The sequence below is a fragment of the Crocuta crocuta genome, unplaced genomic scaffold (assembly GCF_008692635.1).
Source record: "Crocuta crocuta isolate KB4526 unplaced genomic scaffold, BGI_CrCroc_1.0 scaffold273, whole genome shotgun sequence".
NCBI lineage: Eukaryota > Metazoa > Chordata > Mammalia > Carnivora > Hyaenidae > Crocuta > Crocuta crocuta.
Window position 1 is genome coordinate 4,705,703 of NW_027529425.1, and position 19,876 is coordinate 4,725,578.

Here is a 19,876-nt window from a genome sequence, read left to right on the forward strand (position 1 = left end):
ATATTTTAAACACTAGAACTTAAAATGAACGAAGAATAAAAGGCTCAGAACACTGCCTATTCATTTTATATTTCTTTATGACAATAGCATTTTTTGCATAATCTTTTTCCAAGGCTATTTTCTCACTTCAAGAGAAGTTTTTCTCCATAGGCTAAAACAGTGTGAAACCACTTCAACTTTTTGAAATGAGCTAATAACCAAAGGTCAAGTCCTGCATTCTGACAAGAGGGTTCCCAAAGTCTCAAAGAATAGAAGGGAGAAGTCTGAAATCAGAAGCACGTTTGGGCTGGAAACCTTCCATCTAAGGGCAAACATTTGTGTAATTCAACCCTGCCTGCATTAATATAGCCCCAGAGTGACATCTGGATGGGGATATATTGCAGTGTGCTGTGCTCTCACCAGGAAAGGGAAGGGAATGCACAGCATGGGGCCTGCCATGCAGGTGAGATACAGCCCCAAATCCATTATGAGTAAGAGCAGCAGACACCCAGCTACCCACATGGGGCCAGCTGAGTGGGCCGCAGCACGGCTCACTGCTTCTCCAGCTCTAACACTGACTTTCATGCCCACGCTGGGGACCCACAAGGAAAAACCGCTCTACTTTCACAAGTTCCATCAGCGCTTTGGCCCTTGTGGGTTTGTGTCTCAATCCTGCTCCTGAGGAAAATCACAAAAGCATGATGGCCAGCAGGCTTCGTAGGTGGTCATTCAGGTGTGGAGCCAGGGTGAGCCAGGAAATTTTCAGCTCAGTTTCCTAATCGATGCAACCATGTAAAATAACAGTGTTTGGGACTCCACCTAGAAAAGCCCCAGCCCCCAAACACCCCTGGGCAAACGGCAGGTCACACTGAGGACCAGCAGTCGCATTTCTTACAGGCCCTATGACTTGTCCCAAATACAGAGCCACACTAGGCTCTGACATAGGAACTGACTGCACCAAGGAGGACACAGCTGGAGATGTCAAAGGTGCGAATGTATAGGCGGAGTAATTACCCCAAAGACCCAAAACTCACAGGTGGAGACTGTTGCTAAGAACTGGCTAATTAGAACCCACAGGATCTACAGCTTAGGATCCATTTCCGGTTCCTCTTATTTCTGATGCAAATTCCACGGGTCTTCACATCTCAGACGCAAACGTTCTTGGAAAAGAGAGGAGTGCAGCTCTCTGGACTCAGTAATGGTCTTCGGAGCTGCTGAGTGACCTTTTATTTTAACAGACGCTTTCCCTGATTTTCTTAAAGCTTGATTTAATATTCACACACACCCTGTAAAGATCTCCAATTTTAATCACCTGCTGTAATTGCCTTCTGTGAGAGCCAAAAGAACACCATTTACAGTGATCAGCCATAAAACATTATGACTAAGTTGTAAAGGCAGAACTGAACTATTATCAGGAGGTGACTGGTTGTCAGGCTGCAAACAGAAAAGCAGAAACCAGATTAAGATCTTTCAGTATGATTTTAAAAATCAAAAGTGATCTGCAATATAAATAATGTCAGTAAGGAAAAGAGAGACCATCTCTTCGGGAGAAGACAGACTTGCATGGAAAGTAAGCCACACAATTAACTGTGTGGCCTTGTGCACATTATTTCTTCCCTTTGTTTCCTCATGTGTTAAATGGGGATGACAGTGACCTCATTGGGCTTTTTTTAAAACTGGGGGATGAAATTATATAGAATATTTGCATACTAGACCCAGAGCAGATTTCGGTAAACGACTGCTGTTCCTACTGCTGCAATGGACTGCATTTTTGGGTCCCCTCCAAGCTCTTATGCTGACATCCTAATCCCTGGTGTGGGGGCAGGAGGTGATGGCCTCAGGATGTCGGGCTTTGGGAGGTAATCAGATCATGAGAATGCAGCCCTCATGAAGGAAATTTGGGTCCTCATAAAGGGACCCTTTCGGCCACATGAGGATCCGGTGGGAAGTCTGCCTCCCAGAAGAAGGTTCTCCCCGGAACCTGCCCAGCGGGCAGTCCCCAGCCTCCAGGGCTGAGAGAAGTAAACGTCTGTTGTCCACAAGCCATCCAGTCTGTGGTGTTTTGTGACAGTGGCCCAAACTAAGACAACTACCATCACATGCTTTCATTGCATGTTAGTCCATATCATGCCTTCCCATCCTTTGCAGAGTGCCTGAAATGGCTGTTAGCACAGGGGGCATCTGGCCTGCCCCCACGACACCATGTGGTCACTCTCCACATTTCCTCCACATCAGAAAATCACATATTTTCATTTTTCTGAAGCATGAAGGAAGACAGTTTAGCCCAGCAAGTCGGACAATGTGGAGTCTGCGAACCTCAGAAATTCTTAAGGAAGACAAACGAAACGTGTTTCTTAACCAGTGGCTTCAGAACCCTTAGCCGTTTCATAAAAGGAAAGGGGTAACAGGGAGGTGAGAGTGAGTTTCCTTAGTCCAGGAAACAGTAAAAGCTCCAATACCAGGGAACTAACCATGGTCATCATCTATATCTAACTACTGAGTCAACACAGTTTTTCACAGACAACTCTATTTACAACTAACAACTGGTTCTGTGGCCTCATCTTGGCGGATGGTCATTACTTGGTTCAGGGTTTGCCCAGACGAGACGGGTAATGGATGTATGTTAGAGTTGATAAAATGATTGCGAGGAAAATTCCATTTTCCATCCTCCTTGCTTGTGCCCTCTAAAAATTGCTTATCTTTTCATACCAATTATAGCGACAGGGAAAGCAGATGAAGTACTTCAATGAATGTGACATCCGAAGTGATCCGGGCTGGGAAGGTACGTCCTGTATGAGTAAGTCACAATGTTGAGTCCCTCTCAATACATAACAAGTTCTGAAATGCTCTTTTTAATTATTAAGAGCCTGCAATGAAAGGATGTCAAATTCTCGGTCACCTGAATGCAGGCATGCAGCTGCTTGTTGGCCACGGTTAAGAAACTAGATCCCAGGGTCAAGGGTAAAATTATTAGGGTTACTTCCAGCTATAGCCCTAGAACTGCCACAGTTAGAAGACTCCTGCATTTAGATGTCTGGGCAAAATAATTTAAATTGATGTATTTCACAAGGGGACAGGAGGAGGGGTAGTTTTGAAAACCATGAAAGGTGGGCTTTGGGAGAGATTGAAGATCTGATTACACAAGTTGCTATTAGATGACAGTTTGTGCCCGTGGATAATCAGCCCATGTTGGGAGAATGCAAATGAATACTGATGCTCTGTCTACTGAATGAAACTGGCTGGCGCTGCGCTCCCCACCCCCCACTACAGCTTGCTCCCGGGGCCGAGTCTGCCCAGGCAGGCCACCAGTGATGGCTGGGAAGATGAGGATGGCCATGCGCATCACCGGGACAGACCACATCTTGCTGGACGGCCCACGTGGTATCTAATGCACGATGGGTGACAACACACCCTGCTGCTGTTGTGACCGAGTCACCACCATGCTGATCAGTCACGGAGTGCAAACTATCTCCTCTCCCGCCACACCCCTCCACAAAACTGTGTCTCACTCACAGCCACCCAAGTGTACCATGTTGGCTGCAAATGGGTGCCAGCCTCCGAGCTGCAGGTGCATGAACGGTACACGGGACTCAATATTTATGGGGAAGGGTTCTGTCCTCAAAACAGACCTTCCTTTTGAAAAGAAAACCAAGCTCCTCTGAGGTCTGAGTGTGGAGAAGCTCTTAACACAATGTCCAGGACAACAGGAGGCTGCTTCCCCTGAGCTCTGCCTTCTCCTCTGGCTTGGACACGAGATGGCCACCAAAGCACAGCCATTGTCCAAAACGCATGCTGTCCTATTTTTACAGAAAAGCCTAGGTGTTGGGGGCTCAAAGAAACTTTCTACTGAGTCCATAATCCCCCACTCCCTACTCTTGCTCGATGACCCAACTTCTTAGGGCCCTGGCACCCCAGCTCAGAAATGGTGTTGATCATGGGCTCACAGGCTGTGGTGGGGTTCAAAAGGGAAGATGTCTGTGACACACCTACCTGGAGCTCAGGGCTCATTAGGGCCCTGCGTCTGACCCTCCCTTGGGGAATCACTTACCAGCACACTTATTTATAAATTATCATCAGAGCTGCCTGTAGCTCAGAACAGTTTCTGCTCCTATATCACCCAGAAGAATTTTGCAAAACTGGGTTGTTCCACAGCTAAAGTGAACATCTAATGTTTCTCAACACAAATTTGAAGGACTACAGAGAACAGAATTCCACATGTATTTTAATTTTGGATATGTTAGTGTATTTTAATAAAATAGAAGTCTGTGGCCTCTTTTACGCGTGTCTAAAGGAATCTAGGTATTTGATAGAGTGGGCCTAAGGATCTGGTGCACATTGTCACCCGTTTGAAAAAAACACAACAGGCTTTAAATGTTAGTAGCCAGAAACCTGATCTCATTCCTTTTTTCCTTCTTGAACCTGTATTTTCATTATATACCTCCCACAGAATTTTATCTTAATTTATTACATTTAATGATTCCAAGTATTTTATTGATCACCTTATCATAGCATCTGATAAAATATGCATATAAATTAAAATTTCCCAGAAACCATATGGCTCTGGGGCTAAAAAAAAAAAGTTCTTGTGGACTGAGTTACTCTTACAATTATTATTTGTACTAAATTAATCAAAACAAATGTATAACCGATTTTGATGGATATTATGCATTAAAAAAAAAAAATCACTGAAAATGTATCTGTCCTGAACCGGAAAGCCATTTACCCTGATTCTAATCGGTCTTCCTTTCCATATATACAAGTCCTGAGAAATTATGTTCATGTAGAAAAGCAGATGGAGATGGAAGGAATTTGGTTACAGGGGTCTCTCTCGATTCTTTTAGCCCCTTCTGAGTTCCACATGGTCATTTATTAGTTAGGGTAAGACTGCTTTTTGTTCCAATAACAAATAAAGCCCAGAGTCTCTGTGTGTGGCACACAGAGGTATACTCCCCACTCTGTAAGGCCTCTTTCCACTGTGGGGACTCGCTAGGGCTGCTCCTCCCATGCAGTGATTCAGGTATCTGGACAGCTTCCAGCCTGGAGCTCCACCATCTCCAAAAGTGGCCTGGCCATAGGGCAGAGAGAGTGTGAAGGTGACTTGCTGACTCTTAGATCCCCGGCCTGGAAGTAACATGCTTCATTCCACTCACATTTCATTGACTAGCATTGGTCATACCACCCCCAAACTCCAAAGAGGCCAGAAACGTCTTGCTCTCCTACCAGCAGATGCTACACTGGTATCTGCAATCTTCAAAAATTATTTATAACGAGAAGTCAACTGACACTGCGTTTGGGTCCTGCCTCATTTTGCAGACAGCAAGAAATTGAAACACCTAATTTATAAAACGATTTATGAGAGTCCTTCTCTTTCTCAATCCTGACACTGACGTTTAGAATTATCCCTTTGTTTGGCACCTGGATATTCACACCCCCCACATAATACCTGTTTTAAAGATTTAAAGATGAGTGTGATTTGTGCCCAGTAAGAGAGGCAACTGTGGAAGGAAGACCGCTCCCTGACAGTCAGGCTCGCTCAGGCAGATCTGGTTTTAGGAAGAGCGACCTGGAAATAGATCCCACAAGGATTATGCGTGCCTGCTTACCCCGGAAATGTATGTGTGCCCTGAGCGGTCGACAGAGCCAAGTTTGAAGATGGCTGCTTTTGGAGCCTAGGGATACTGGGTTATCTCAAATTCATTCAAAAGTTTAGGGCAAATTACAATTTATGGTTTAACCTGATTCCCTAAGACTTAGCAACAGTAAGATTAGGATAACATCAGCCATAAGGAGGAAAGAAAGGCAGCATGGGAAAAGAAGATAGATGAGAGCAGGTAGGTAACAGAAATGTTTTGTCTTATTGGCTGGGGCCTCAATGTTGCCATCATCATCTTTGGTCTTTTTTATTGTTGTCTTTTTGTATTTGTTTTTGTTTTTAAGCTAAATTGAGAATCATCAGTTGTACTTCATCCTAAGCCTGTCACTAATCCAAATAAACATGCCCCTGGGGTTGAGAAACAAAGCATTAGAAAAGGCATTTTTTTTTTTTTTTAAGTAAGGGCTTGAACACAGGGCTTGAACTCACGACCCTGAGATCAAGACATGGGCTAGAATCAAGAGTTATATGCTTAAGTGACTGAGTCACCCAGGCGCCGCTAATCTATGTCTTTAAACCAAAGCCATAAGAAGAAAACTAATCTTTGCTAATGCCACTTATGACGCACATCAGGGGTGTTCGTGGGATGGCCCCACATCAAACACTGTAATGCACGTTCTCTCACGGGGAGAACTAAAGATGTTCATTTTCAAGGATGTGGACAGGAAGCCCTCATATATCTGTTTGCTCTCAGAACTTGCCGATGGACTGTGGTTTCACCTTTGCCTAGACAGACATATCTCTGTGGAGTGGACCGTTGAACAACCTGGGGGTTGGGTTGCTGACACCTCCGCATTTGAAAATCTGTGTAGAACTTTTGACCCCCCCCCCCCACTTAGCTATGAATAGCCTACTGTTGCTGATAATATAACACTTGATTAACATAACATTTTGGTTGTAAGTTTTATATGTTGTATTCTTATAATAAAATAAATTAGAGAAAAAAATGTCATCAAGAAACTCATAAGGAAGAGAAAGGACATTTACCGAGCTGTACTGTGTTTGTCAGGAAAGAAAACATGCATATAAGTGTGCAGTTCAAACCTGTGTTCTTCATGGGCCGGCTGTATTTGGTTTTAACTAAAAACTGGCACAGAACAGGTAACCAGACACAAGCAGGCCAGAAGCACAGATCTGAGTTACTCCAGGGAGAGCACAGACAAGAACGACAAATGGCAGCATGGTCGCTTGCGCTGTCCATGCAGCTCTTCGTCAGTAATGATGCCAGATACATACTTCTTATACAGAGGCCGCAAGAATTTGTCCAAAAAAGGAAACATCAGGAAGACCGCGTAAAATAGGGATTTCCACTCACAAAGTGTGTGAGGACAGGAACTAAAGAGGGAATGAATCTGCAAATTAATGAAGGGGGACCTCACGGAAGTAGGCTCGGAGGCTAGAAGCAGAGGCTGGAGAGGGAAGCCTACCACCTGACATCTCTTCCAGAGAGAACTGTCCATTATAGACCCAAGAGAAGAACAGCCAACAAGAAAGAATCCTCAACTACAGGACTCAACAGGGAAAGATACGTAATGCATGTCCTGTACGAAATCAACCACAACCACAACTCAGCCAATCAGGGACTGTCATCACCATGAACTCATCACCATGAATCATGGTAAAATGACTACTTGTTTTATTTTTAAGATTAATAAGATGTTCATGACTAGCAAGATACTAAAGATACCACTTACTTCATCTTTATCTTTTTTTGTATGATAGTTATATGCTTATAATTTCTAAGTAACTGAATGTGCACATGTTAGAGGTGAAGGCTCAAGGCTTACTTCCTGATGGGGCACCTACAGACATGCTTCAGAGACCACAGCCTGCACTCAGTTCCGCTCCCGACTAGCTCTGGGATGCCAGGCCAGAGCATGCCTTATGCTTCATTACACAGCCCACTTAGAAGGTTCAATACATTCAAAATGATTAACTCATCACTCTACTGTAAAGTACACGACACTTGCTATTTATGTTTTTCGAAATTCTGGCAGTAAAGTTCCATACAATGTGTAAAGCTGGAGCAGGGTTCTAAATGGATCATCTGGGGGACGGACACTGTGTCTAGACAGGCTTCCAGTGGTGTTTCAGGCTGCTTCTATTGCTTTGGGAATCCGACCCATGTCAGAATGCACTTGACAGGCCCATGCCTTGCCCCCTCTCTCCCTGATTTTTAAGGCGCAAAGAAAATAAGATAACAATCTTATCTGGGCACACAAAAGCCATGTTTTACAGGGCAGCTCTCTCAGACAACTGCTCCTGGACATTTTTCTCAGGAATCCAGTCTCAACTGCTAAGCATATATGAAGTCTGCAGTCAAATTAGCATTATAGAGGACAAAGGAATGTTAAGTGGTCTTCGGAATGAAAAGCAGGGGTCTGTCAGCCAGAAGGAGGATCAGCTGAAACGATACGCTATCGGAGGATGTCGTCTGAAGAGGAGGCACTGAAACGAGAGTTGACAACGCGGGGAGGAGGCGGCCAGCCGTGTCTTTCTCGCCCTGGCCTCCTCCCCGGGAAACACCCTCATTACGCCGGGCGTCCTGTGTGGCGGGTCAGAATGCTGATGTGTCAGGGTGAGCAGGTGGCACTCGCACGATGATGGATTGATCATTGTGCGGAACCCCTCTCATCTCCTGACTCTCCCCTTTCCTCTGATTTTAAGAAGAAGCTCTTATTCCCATATTCATTCAGTTCAGAAGATGTGATCCACAAAAGTTAACTCAATGTAAAATGTTCAAAGCAAAAACCAAAAGCAGGTTGACAGGTTTATAAAGCTTGCCTGGGTCTGACCTCAGAATAGAAACATCTACTCTCGGGTGAGTTCAGCCCATTCTTTTTCTGGCGCGCACCTGAGCTGCGGGAGCTGGCTATGAAAAATTCATGCAGGATGCTTCAACAGTCCCACCTATGTCCTTAACATCTGCTGGCTTCCCGTCACACTGCAACTTCAAAGTGAATCCACCCCTGAGATGGCAGCAAGCTTTCACGGGGGAGGAGGATGGACAGTTCAGAGATGGCCTTCTGGACAGGAAATATCTGTGCAGGACAGGCCGCAATTTATCCTCTGAGCCATACAAAGGGGGAGAAATGTGAAGAGATGAGAACACCAGCGACTAACCATGGACAAAACAGCAGGCGGCACCATTACGGGACCGCAATTCCCTTCTAATTATCATGCCTTTTTAAACATTTATTTATTTTTATCTAAATCCTCTTTATCTTTTGCTTCCCATAAGCTTCACGTGTAGGCAAAACATATGGCAACTGTAAAGGGGGGGTGATGCTGTGAACTCTCAAGTACACGGGTGTTTGGGAAGATACCTCATTCTCCCCCACCCCCCCACAGCCACCAGCTGGGTGTCAGGGCAGCACTCACTTCGATGTTCAGAGGCTAGGCCGGCCCCTGGGTGCTATTCCGCCTGGACACTAGGCTGTCCTGACCTTCGGGAGGGACGGCTTACCATTATGATGGGAAACAAGAGGTGGGGCCACCTGGCACTCTCCAATTTCAAATTAATTACAGTACAATTTCCACCAGGAACTTAATCTCCAGCTACTCCTTCCACTTCAATCATATGCACTATACAATCGTTCCTTATTTCACTCTCTTGAGGCCGAAGAAAAATTTATCGTTGTTAAATGATAATTGGCTATAACATCTTTTGATTCTTCAGAAATTCTGGCTGGCAAGTTTTTAGAAGATTTCATCTATCTTGTTTGGCATTTTTACAAAGCCTCCATCAGGAAAAAAAAAAAAAAAAAGGAAAAGAAGATGCGTAAGGGTGCAGAGCACACTGCATCTCGCCACGGGAGTGGACACTCTTGAGGATGCCTCATTCTCAAGCTGCCTCCCCAGTGCCACAAGGAGCCCCGAACCGCAGTTTCCGATGCTTTCAACATTCACTGCATTCTGGACGGAAGCAACATTTAAACATACAGTTCTGGGACTTTCTGCAGACTTATCAGTATTGCTGATCTTTAGAGGTTTCAAAATAGGATTTTTAGCGAGAACATGCATAGCTGAGTGCCAGTTAACTTTCAGCTAAATCCAGTATGTCAACAGAATGTTATCTTAAGAATCAAAATAAGGCCGGTTCCTCCACCTTCCTATTTCTCACATTTTACTTGGTCCCAATAAGAAGCAAGGACTATATAAGGAAACAGTGTGTAGCTTTTCTCCTGAGATTTAAAACAAGTCCATCCGTATCATCAACCTCTTTATAACCTGCCTTCTACACATTTTACCTGGTGCCAATGAAAAGATAAAGATATACAAGGAGCAAAATGCAAGGCAGTTAATTTTAATAGTTATGAGCTGCTCCCAAAACACTTCTTGGTTGGAGGAGAAACTGAAATTACTGAAAAAGCATTTACATATTCCAATTACCTAACGCTACGGTATCCATTTGTGGAGCAACTTGCAAAGTCACTGTATGAGTTTTATTTCCTACTGGCCTTTCTATAATAGGCATGTAGGGCACTATGGCTTTAGACTATTTCATGACTCTGTGATGTTAGCATCCGTGTTAACCAGAATATCTGTGGAAGTTTTTCCTCCTCTTCCAACAGACTGAGGACAAGTTCCTTGTTTCTGACCTAGAATTTTACCAGTTTGACAAATTATTATCCTGGTAGGTATATCACAACTGAGTGATAAATCAATTGTCTAAATAGAACAAATGGCTGTAATTGTAAAACTTGGAAATCACTAAGCAATCAATCTATTTGATAATGTGATTTCCATTCTTTATTATCATATTGAAAAAACACTGTGATCAGTCACATTTACTTTCTCTATGGTCCTTTAAGCAGCAGTGCCTTCCTGGCCTGTATGTTGTGACCCACACCTGGCCAATGCACAGAACCCTCCAAAGCCTTCAAAAGGCCATGGAGACAGTCCAGGCTGTGCCCAGTCTACCGTCTGGACATCAGGCTTCAATTCCCAGGGATGAAAGGGTTGATGGCAGAATAATGGCCGCTCAGGAGCACTTCCCAAGAACGTGAGGGTGTGTGAAAGCCCACCCAGGTAACCCTGGGGTCTCCTACCCCATGTGTGCTACAAACATTCGCTCGGCCGGTCCCACTCAGCTTCATGCAATCGTATCCCTCACAGAGCACGAGCAGCAAACACCACAATCCCAACCCGTGAATGAAACACAACTTTTCAAACCACCTGAGGGGAAAGCCGTTTCTCCAAGATGTTTCTCAAAAAGATGACATCTACTAAAATATGGACCAAGTCGTTTACCTCACCCTTATCTGATGCGATCACGGGATTTTGAAATCTGTAACCATTTTCCACCTGTATTTTCTCAACATGCAATCCCTGCATTTCGTCCCATGCTGCAAACACCTGGTGATGAGTCCTGGGAGATGTGCATTTTAATCTTTCAGGCCAGAGTTTTTGCTTCTGGTCATTTGCCCCTTCTCCCGCAATCAACTCTGGGAGAATTCTTAGAGACTTCTTTCAAAGGCCAAATGTTTAAACTAAGTTTCCTCAAACTAACATTTCCTTAAATAAACTGAAAGTATAATGGAAATTTGCATGTATTTGCTTCACAATTCTGTTAAATCAGGTAGAAAAAATGGTCAGCTGATTATGATTAAGAAACATGGCTAATTTTAACACAATATGTATGTTTTCTCAAGGATTTTATTTTAAATTAACATAATCCATGCCTAATCTAGTCTCAGGAAAGGTTCACTGATATAATTCCTTAAAAATCAAGATTTGTTGTTGTTAAAAGCGACACACGTTAAGAACTATTTTTTAAGCCCCAAACACATATGATATTGCAGTCAGCAGCATTGGCTGTGCTCACATTTGACGCACACTGCCTCAAAGAAAGCAACTATTGACAGTGGATCAATATTAAGCTACAGCCACCATCCTAGAGGGAGAAGATTTATTGCAAAATGCCCCATGAGAAATTTATGAATTAAATCAAGGCTTATTGCTTTCAGAATGAGGGTGCAGAGTCTCAGAACTCACCTGCTACGCTCAGGTGAATGAGTGGGCTAGTCTTGCTCTCTCCGTTGCGCTCATTGACGGCCTGCGCGTAGTAAGCCCTGGAATCACCCGCAGTCGCTGCGAGGATAACCAGTTGATTTTCCAGCGTGATGGCTCTGTGTCAGACAAGAGACAGCATCAGAACCACTCCATAGGACTTCTTGTTTGTAAGGCAAATTAGTTTACCAGGCCATCGAGAAAGGCATGTCTGGGGTTTTGAAAAGATCCAGAAGGACAAAAACATCCACAGGCCAAATACACAGTGGCGGCTAAGCCTCCTCTGGCCCATATTCACACTCCTGTGGGGAGGGTTTGGGTCCTCGGCATCCCTTCTGGCCCTTGGTTGTGAGGAACTTACATATCCAGCATTTGGTAAAAACTCTGAGCTTCCCTGGGAACCTGTGACAAGTTCGAGAAATCCCAGGAGGGCTGGTCTTTCTCTTTCAGGCAGGGCTGTGTGACCACACACAGTCACACACCTCTCAGACGGAACACACCCAAAACCTGGACTGAGGGGCAAATGAATTCACTGTGATTTCCCCCACCTCCCAGGCAACCTCAGTAGAGGCTCTGTACTTCTATTTCTCAACGAGTGGGTAGAAGAACAGTTGCCAGTGGGCACAGCGCTGGCCCTTTCAAGTGGATCCTCCCATAACCACTGACGCCAGGGCTGCTGGTCCTTCATCTGGGCCATGGCCCCCTCCCCACCCCGTTCCACAGGTGCAGACAGCCTTGCCCACCATCACTGAGACCTTGCCATATAGCCCAATTCTGCTGCAGGAAGGAACCTAGGAGACACATTTGACCTGCCACTCTCTCTTTAGAAATGAGGACACTGAGGTAGAGACAGGTTAAGTTATTTGTTCAAGGTGACGTAGCCAGGTAACAACAACACCAGAGTGAGAACACAGTCTTCCCACGTGTGGACCGACGCTCTGCCAACCAGATCCCACACGGACTCACTGGACAATTTAAAAGAAGAGAAAGAAAAATAACAAAGACACAACTTCCATAAATCCAAGCAGCTTTTAATTACAGTAAGTTTTCCTAGTGTCCTCTGCTCTTGCTATCATTTGTAGAATCTGGTAAAAAAACAGAAAATACAAAAGGTGGACTCACATGGAGAGGAAGACATATCCTGAGCCCCAAATTGTCATTTACCCTTACTCTTATTTCCAAACGCCGGGAGCAGTTTGGGACCTAGAGAGAATCACACGGCTGCATGCAAGGTGTTATTCTTCAGGGAATAAGTTCATTTGTTCATTTTATTTTACATTTTTATTTATTTGTTTGTTTGAGAGAGCATGCTAGCAGGGCAGAGAGGTAGACTACACACTACACGCAGTGTGAAGTTCAACATGGGGCTTGATCCCGTGACCCCGGGATCATCACCTGAGCCAAAACCAAGAGTCAGATGCTCAATTACCTGAGCCACCCAGGCATCCCTATTTGTTCATTTTAAATCCTAGACAGTTGTAGCCCTTCCGACTCCAGGTAAGATCTCGGCTCTGGTAACATAAAACACCATAGGAACTGGGTGATATTTCATGGGGAATTTTACTATAATAATCATCTTTTTCTTCCTGCCACATTCTAGAAAGCTTTTTTCAAAAACTCTCGACTTTTATCCACTATATAAGATTATCTTAAGAAGTTACTGCTTATTCAGGGTTCTCATAGGATATATTGCAGCTTCAGGTCTCTATGACTAACTCATTTTCTTTCTCACAAAAATTTCCCTATTAACAAATTTTCAATTTTTACTCCCATATAAATACCTCAAAGAAGCTTCACTATAATTATTTATGACTCCTTTATAGATTCCTTTATAGAAACACAGAAATTGTTCCATTTTATTTTAGTGTGTGTCACACCAGCACCTAAAATTAAATATGAATATTTATTACAACTGGAGTTACACATTAATAGTATAACTTGAAAAACTGAATATGTCATAACTTTTTTCCTTAACATCTGATTTCTGCCATAGTAATTTCAAATATGCCTATTATTTCTCAGAATTATTCTCCAAAAATGACTATTAATTCTCTATACTATTTATGACACTGTCTCAAGATTATTAAAAATAAAAAAGTGCATAAAGAATAAAACTATTAAAGTTTACATTTATTATAATTTGTATCTTTAAGCCATTTTTTTCTTCTAGTTTTTAATTTCTAGACTATTTTAAGTCAAAACTTATGAAGAAAAACTTGTCCATGCCAAAAAAGACACCACAAAAATGCCAAAGCTTTGGAGAACATTAGATTAATGAGGACTTTATTCTTTCTCTCTCTCCAACTCTTTCTGAACAGGGCATGTTTAATGAAGAAACTGATTTTTTTTTAAAGAAAATTAAGCCATCTAAAGGCACTTATCTTAATTTCGGATAATTCAGATAATTGTTATAATGGTTACAAAAAGAATTTATTTTTATTTTTTTAAATGTTTGTTTATTTTTGAGAGAGAGCTAGCGAGCGTGGGAGGGACAAGAGAGAGAGGGAGACATGGAATTCAAAGCAGGCTCCAGGCTCTGCTGTCAGCACAGAGCCTGACATGGGGCCTGAACCCATGAACCGTGAGATCACCACCTGAGTCAAGGTTAGATGCTTAACTGAGCCACCCAGGTGCCCCTGAAAAGAGCAATTTTTAAAGACAGTGGAGCAGGTACCACACATTCATTCTTCTTCTCCAACAGACCTTGATTGTGCTGAGCCCACACCCATCTGGGTACCACGCATGCGGGCAAGTCGGCCCATTCTCAGCACCAGGTGCGGATTTTGGTCATCAGAGGCCAGTACAGGTATCAGTGCCACACCCAAGACGATGAGGAGCTGGCCCGGGGCCCAAGCTGCCCCTTGGATGAAGGGGAGGAGCTTGCTTAGGGGAGAGCTCTCACCCCTGCTGGAGGCCAGGCAGGAAATGCGCCATCCTGGGCTGCCAGCAGCCACCCTTGCAATGTGGAGGAAAGGCAGTATGTACACAAGAGTAGGAGAAGGGACAGAATTTTGAGCGTCAGAGCAAATTAGACAACAACCTGAAGGCAGTGATGAGGAAGTATGCCAAGCGATCCTTCAACATGACTGTCCTATGTGTCCATAAACTATTGATCCTTCAACATGGCTCTCACATGTATCTATAAACTATTCTGCAACAAGGTCTGGTTACTGATGTGGGGGTTGACTTCCAACGTCTGTTCCACATCTCCGCCATTTTAGAGTAGCAAAGCGGTTTGGAAAGCTGACCCCAGCCGCGCTAGACCAATCATCGTAATCCAATCCCTCTTGCTAGTGACTGACACAGAAGACCAGACTTGAACCAGGTGGCTTGGGCATGTATGTGATGACTGTCACTGTCCTGTGGCAGCTGGCTCTATGTCCCTCTCACCAGATGGAAGGGCAGGATTTCCAGGGTTGGGCATCAGGGTTCTTCTCCCTTCATTAGATGTGAGCAAGGAAGCATGTCGTCTGGATGGCAATAGGATGACCATGAAGGGAACAACCTGTGTGTGATGCTGACGGACGTTGACGGCAGGAGAGAGACCAAAAAAAAAGTACCTGGGTCTTTCACCTTGACTTCTTCCAAGGCAATGAACCACATCCTGCAGCCCATCCTGTCTCTGGGCTTCCTATGTTATGAAATGAGGTACTTCATTCACATTTAAACTTGTTTAAGTTAGGGTTTCTGTTCCCTGAAGTCAGGTGAATCTGGATACCGCCTGTGCAGTAGCATCCATTTAGAGTTCAAAAAGAGAAGAGTGCATCCTCATGGCATAAAATGTTACTAGTTCACTCTGAGTGGTAAGAGTTTAACTTGTTTTCTTTTGATTTCTGTGTTTTAAAATATTTTTCCAATTTTTCCAGAATAAATCACTTTAGTTATAGAAGAACAACTTTCAAAATGAACGCAAAGGCATGCATTTAATACTCTGCCCATAATATGGGCTACTTGGGTTTTTTTATCACATAATTCCGAAGTACTAATTTAAAACTTACATTGACTTTACAGGAAAATCATAGCATTAAGCCAGAGAGATTTTTCCTTTATTTTAACTTTATTAAAATAAAGGTATATAGGGTTTTACATAAAATTATTTCCTTAGTCTTCCCCATTTTAATTCGACATTTCAAAATGAAATCTTATAATTCTAATTTCTAATTCTATGGGATAGTAATAAAGAAAATAATACACATATTTAAAAATGTAGGCAAGTGTGGGTAAAATGCACTACAGCTTGGGAAACCAGAGTGCTGGATTCATGAGGACAAGTTCAAGGGTCACTTGCTACTGGTGTCCTTCCTCGTGGGGCTTCACTAAGGAGGACGTGCTATGGCTCAGAAGCGAGGGCATGTTCCTTGTGCTTTTGACTCTGCACTGGATTCTCCCAATACTGTCTTGAGGCCGTAGGCAAACTAAGAATTCTCGATTTGGGGGAAGTTAAAACCTCAGATTGTTCCTTGGGGTCTCTGACCATCAGCACTGATCAAAATCCCCAACGAGGGAAAATGCCCCTGGGCGCCCAGACCCAAGGGCTTATACAGTTGACGTGTGGGTTGGGGATGGGGTGCCAGCCCGCGGGCACATCTACAAGTGAGCTTCTTGCCACACTTGCCAACATCCAGGGACGCCACATTCTGGATGCCATACAGGACACCTACTTTCCAACATGTGGCAGGGACACATTAATGACAGAAGCGCCCCTTGGTGGTTGATAAAAGCTGCCTGAGGCCAGGCACGAATGGAATGACAGGTGTTCACCTGGGCTGCCATGGGAAGAGAAGCAAGGAACTGTGTTCACTACTTAGTGAGACTATAGACCCCAAGCCTAACTCAGAGTGGAGGAGCTAGGGACCTGCAGCAAGTGCACAGCGCCCACATCTCAGGGAGCTCAGATTTCAGTGTTCATTTTTTTAAATTTAACTTAATTAAAAAATGTTGAGGTAGCTTTGAGAGAGAGAAAGCAGGGGAGGGGCAGAGAGAGAGGGAGACAGAGAATCCCAAGCAGGCTCTGCACCGTGAGCACAGAGCTGGATGCAGGACTCAAACTCACAAACAGTGAGGTCATGACCTGAGCTGAAATAAGAGTCAGACATTTAACCGACTGAGCCATCTGGGCCCTCCTAGATTCTGCGTTTTTACAAACTACAGGAAATAATAGGAAACACTTTATTAACTTTCCGTTAAGAGTGGTTGTGGGCCCAAAGGGGGAGTTCTAGGGGACATTCAAAAGAATCTCCATGATGTGCCTCAAAACTTTCAATGCAACCCAACCTTGAGCTTTCAAAAAAAGATGAATGATTTTTTTTATCAATTATGTATTTGATCCTTGACATCGTTAACACAAACTGGATGGAATACATACATTGATTTATACATTACGATGAAAATTCAGTGAAGGGTTCAGTAAAGTAAGAACTTTACCCATAAGATATAAAAGTATAATTTGGATTTGTGGTTTTACTATCACAAATGGTAAAGCAGCATTGATTAAGTTTACATTGATATTCAATGTAATTCAATTTACATTTTTTAAAAAACTGGAGCACAGAAAAATGAAGAACATTAGGTTTTTGGTTCTAAAAACACAAATATCTTCTCCATGTTAATTAAACAATTAAGTTTTGAATGGAATGGTTTAAGGCCTAGTGTTCTGAGTATAACCTGTATCTTAAGACTGGAGCTCATAACTAGTTCAAGGCGGACAACTTCAAAATTAATGTACTTCCCTTACTGGTATAGTTATAAGAATTAAAATTGCTTTCAAGTAGCTTTGGCAATAATGAATCTCCAGATGTTCAATGAATGTTAAGGTACCAGAACGCCATGTTTAGTTGGCCAGGAAGTAAGCACAAGCTGCTGACCGTTTGCTCTGCGTGCAGGAAGAACATTTTGAAAGCAAGTGAAGAACTTGGGAAGCCTGTTGCTTAGAATTTCAAGCCAACAGAAAGGATGAGTTGAGTTGTGTTGATTAACACCCTCATCGGGAAAGATGATGAGAAACACTGGGCCCATGGGATTGTAATTTAGCACTATTGCACTGGGGATGCAGGCCCCAAGGAGAAAGGCAGCCAGTAAATGTGAGAGCTCAGGCTTTCTGGTAATACACACACTCCCCTTCTGCGGTAGGAGACAGGCTGCCACCGGTGGAGGAAAGAGACAGGGAGGGGCTGCACATACTTTCCAGCAGCAGTCTCCAATAAAGTCATGCCTCACCAAACATTTCAACTTAGTCCATCGAGGGGCTCTTTTCTATAGCATGTATCGTTAACTTCATAAGGGCAAGTATATGGGGAAACAGGATTAAATTTATATAAATTCTTCAATGTAATTCTTCTTTCTACATGAACTGTCAACTCCTAATTACAGATACAAGCGGGGGCACCTTACAGGATAGGATCTCTGAGGTGACAAGTACCTTAAAACTATCTGGATCTGATTCACCACCCACATGTTCTGCCTTATAAATGCTTGTCTCCCAGTGTTTATGCACAGAGACTGACAAATAGGGCATAATCAATATATATGGGTTGAATGAATAAAAAGAAGAAAACATGCAGGTACTCATATTTTCTCTATTCATTTTTGAGCTTGCAGCTACATCCTGGTGCCAGAACCAAGGCAGGGAGAGAGGTAATCCAATCACTTGATGAGTCTGCACGGAGCACCCACTGTGGGCATGACCCTGTCCAAGGAAGGTAACTGGGGAATATGGCCCCTGAACACAAGGTGGGAAGAACACATCCAAAAGACAGAAGAAGAAAATGGCCACTGTATGAAGTCCCCAGTGCGTATTTTACAGAATGTTAAAGGAGGAGGAACCAAAGAGGCAACAGAGCCGTCCAAAGACGTGGAGATCTGATCACATCCATCTTCCTGGTGACGGCTCCTTAAAAAGTAAAATGCAGATGATATCAAATTAGAAAGGCCAGGTCCTCTAGCCCAGAACGCACTTAACAGCTCAGGAGCAGGGCGGGGATGCTCCTGGAGGTGACCTGTAAGGAAGTACCGGCTTCCGAGCCACGTATCTGGCCTTCCACCCGCAGTTCTGGCCAACGGCTCCTATGAGACAGCACCTGCCCCAAAGGACAACACATCCAAATCTCCCCCAAACTGTGGGCCTGGCCTGGGGCTTCGCAGACTGTTTGCTGGGAGTACAGGCACGGGGTGAGCGTCCCGGTCAGCAGGCCTAGCAGTGGCAGAGAAACTTCCGGGTGTCATAAAGAGAAGCAGAGAGGACAGCTTCCTGGGTGCACAATGTCTGTCTCTGAATATAAGCAGAAAGGACACCAGAGCTCAGAGCTCCATCTTCTCCCAGACCAGCTTCTGGTGGACTGAGATGGAACATGGCCTGCCTTCAGGTTAAAATCTCAAACCCTGTCCAAGGAAGACACGCCTCTTTCCGCCAGCATGGGATGATTACAGATGATATGCAGGAACTCCATGGATAAACCCAGGCTGAAGTCATCACAATACTCTGTGTTTATGTAGAAAGGTCCTTCAAATGACCAGGCAAGTGTGGCCCGGACGGATCAACAGGCCCGCGGGCAGGTTTGGCTCTGATTTGTTCCCTCAGGCTCACTGCTTGGTTTTTCCATCTGCGGAACAAAGGTGACTGTACTCGCGTCAAAAGGACCTTCATGAAGTTCAAATCAGGCAACGACATGAGTGAGGCTGATACTGTGTCCTCACTCGGTGTTTGCTGGATCTGAATCTGGCTCCTCAGTGTATCAGGTGCGGTGTGTAAGTAGTAGAATAATAGATGCAGTCTACCGTCCTCCTCCCAGGGCGAAATGTCAAATGCTCTTTAGCATTTGTACAGATTGCCATACGAACACGGCCGAGTCCCTGAATTACCAGATTCATCATAAAATGATGCGAAGCTGCTACTGCCTAAAGCCATCCGCACAGGAGTCAGAGCCACGCAGTAGCAAGGAGGCCTAGGAAAACTCACTTCCAGGCCCTTCCATCTGTCCACTGCCCCAGAAGCTTCCCGATGTACAAGACCTTAAAGCCGGAGCCCCCTGGCCTCTCCTGGACACATGCTGACATGTCTTAAATAGAATCCACCCCCTCCTCTTGGAAAGATGCTGTGTAACAGCAGAGACAGAAGAGAAAGGGGGAGACATTACAGGCTAACTTGATACCACTCCTGAAGGGTGTATTTCATCAGGGATTTCTGTCTGGGAGAAATACATTCATTTACAGTGGCACTTCTTAAATTTTCTAGCT

The 19,876-nt window shown here is 44.0% G+C and overlaps 1 protein-coding gene across 3 annotated transcripts in view; it reads right to left on the minus strand.

Annotated features, from left to right (window-relative positions):
- SDK1 (sidekick cell adhesion molecule 1) overlaps window positions 1–19,876 on the minus strand; it is a 518,084-nt gene that overhangs the window by 337,128 nt on the left and 161,080 nt on the right. For all 3 annotated transcript variants that reach the window (XM_077758767.1, XM_077758766.1, XM_077758768.1), the window contains one exon: window positions 11,630–11,763. In XM_077758767.1, the coding sequence (XP_077614893.1) occupies window positions 11,630–11,763 (134 nt within the window). The remainder of the gene's footprint in view (window positions 1–11,629; window positions 11,764–19,876) is intronic.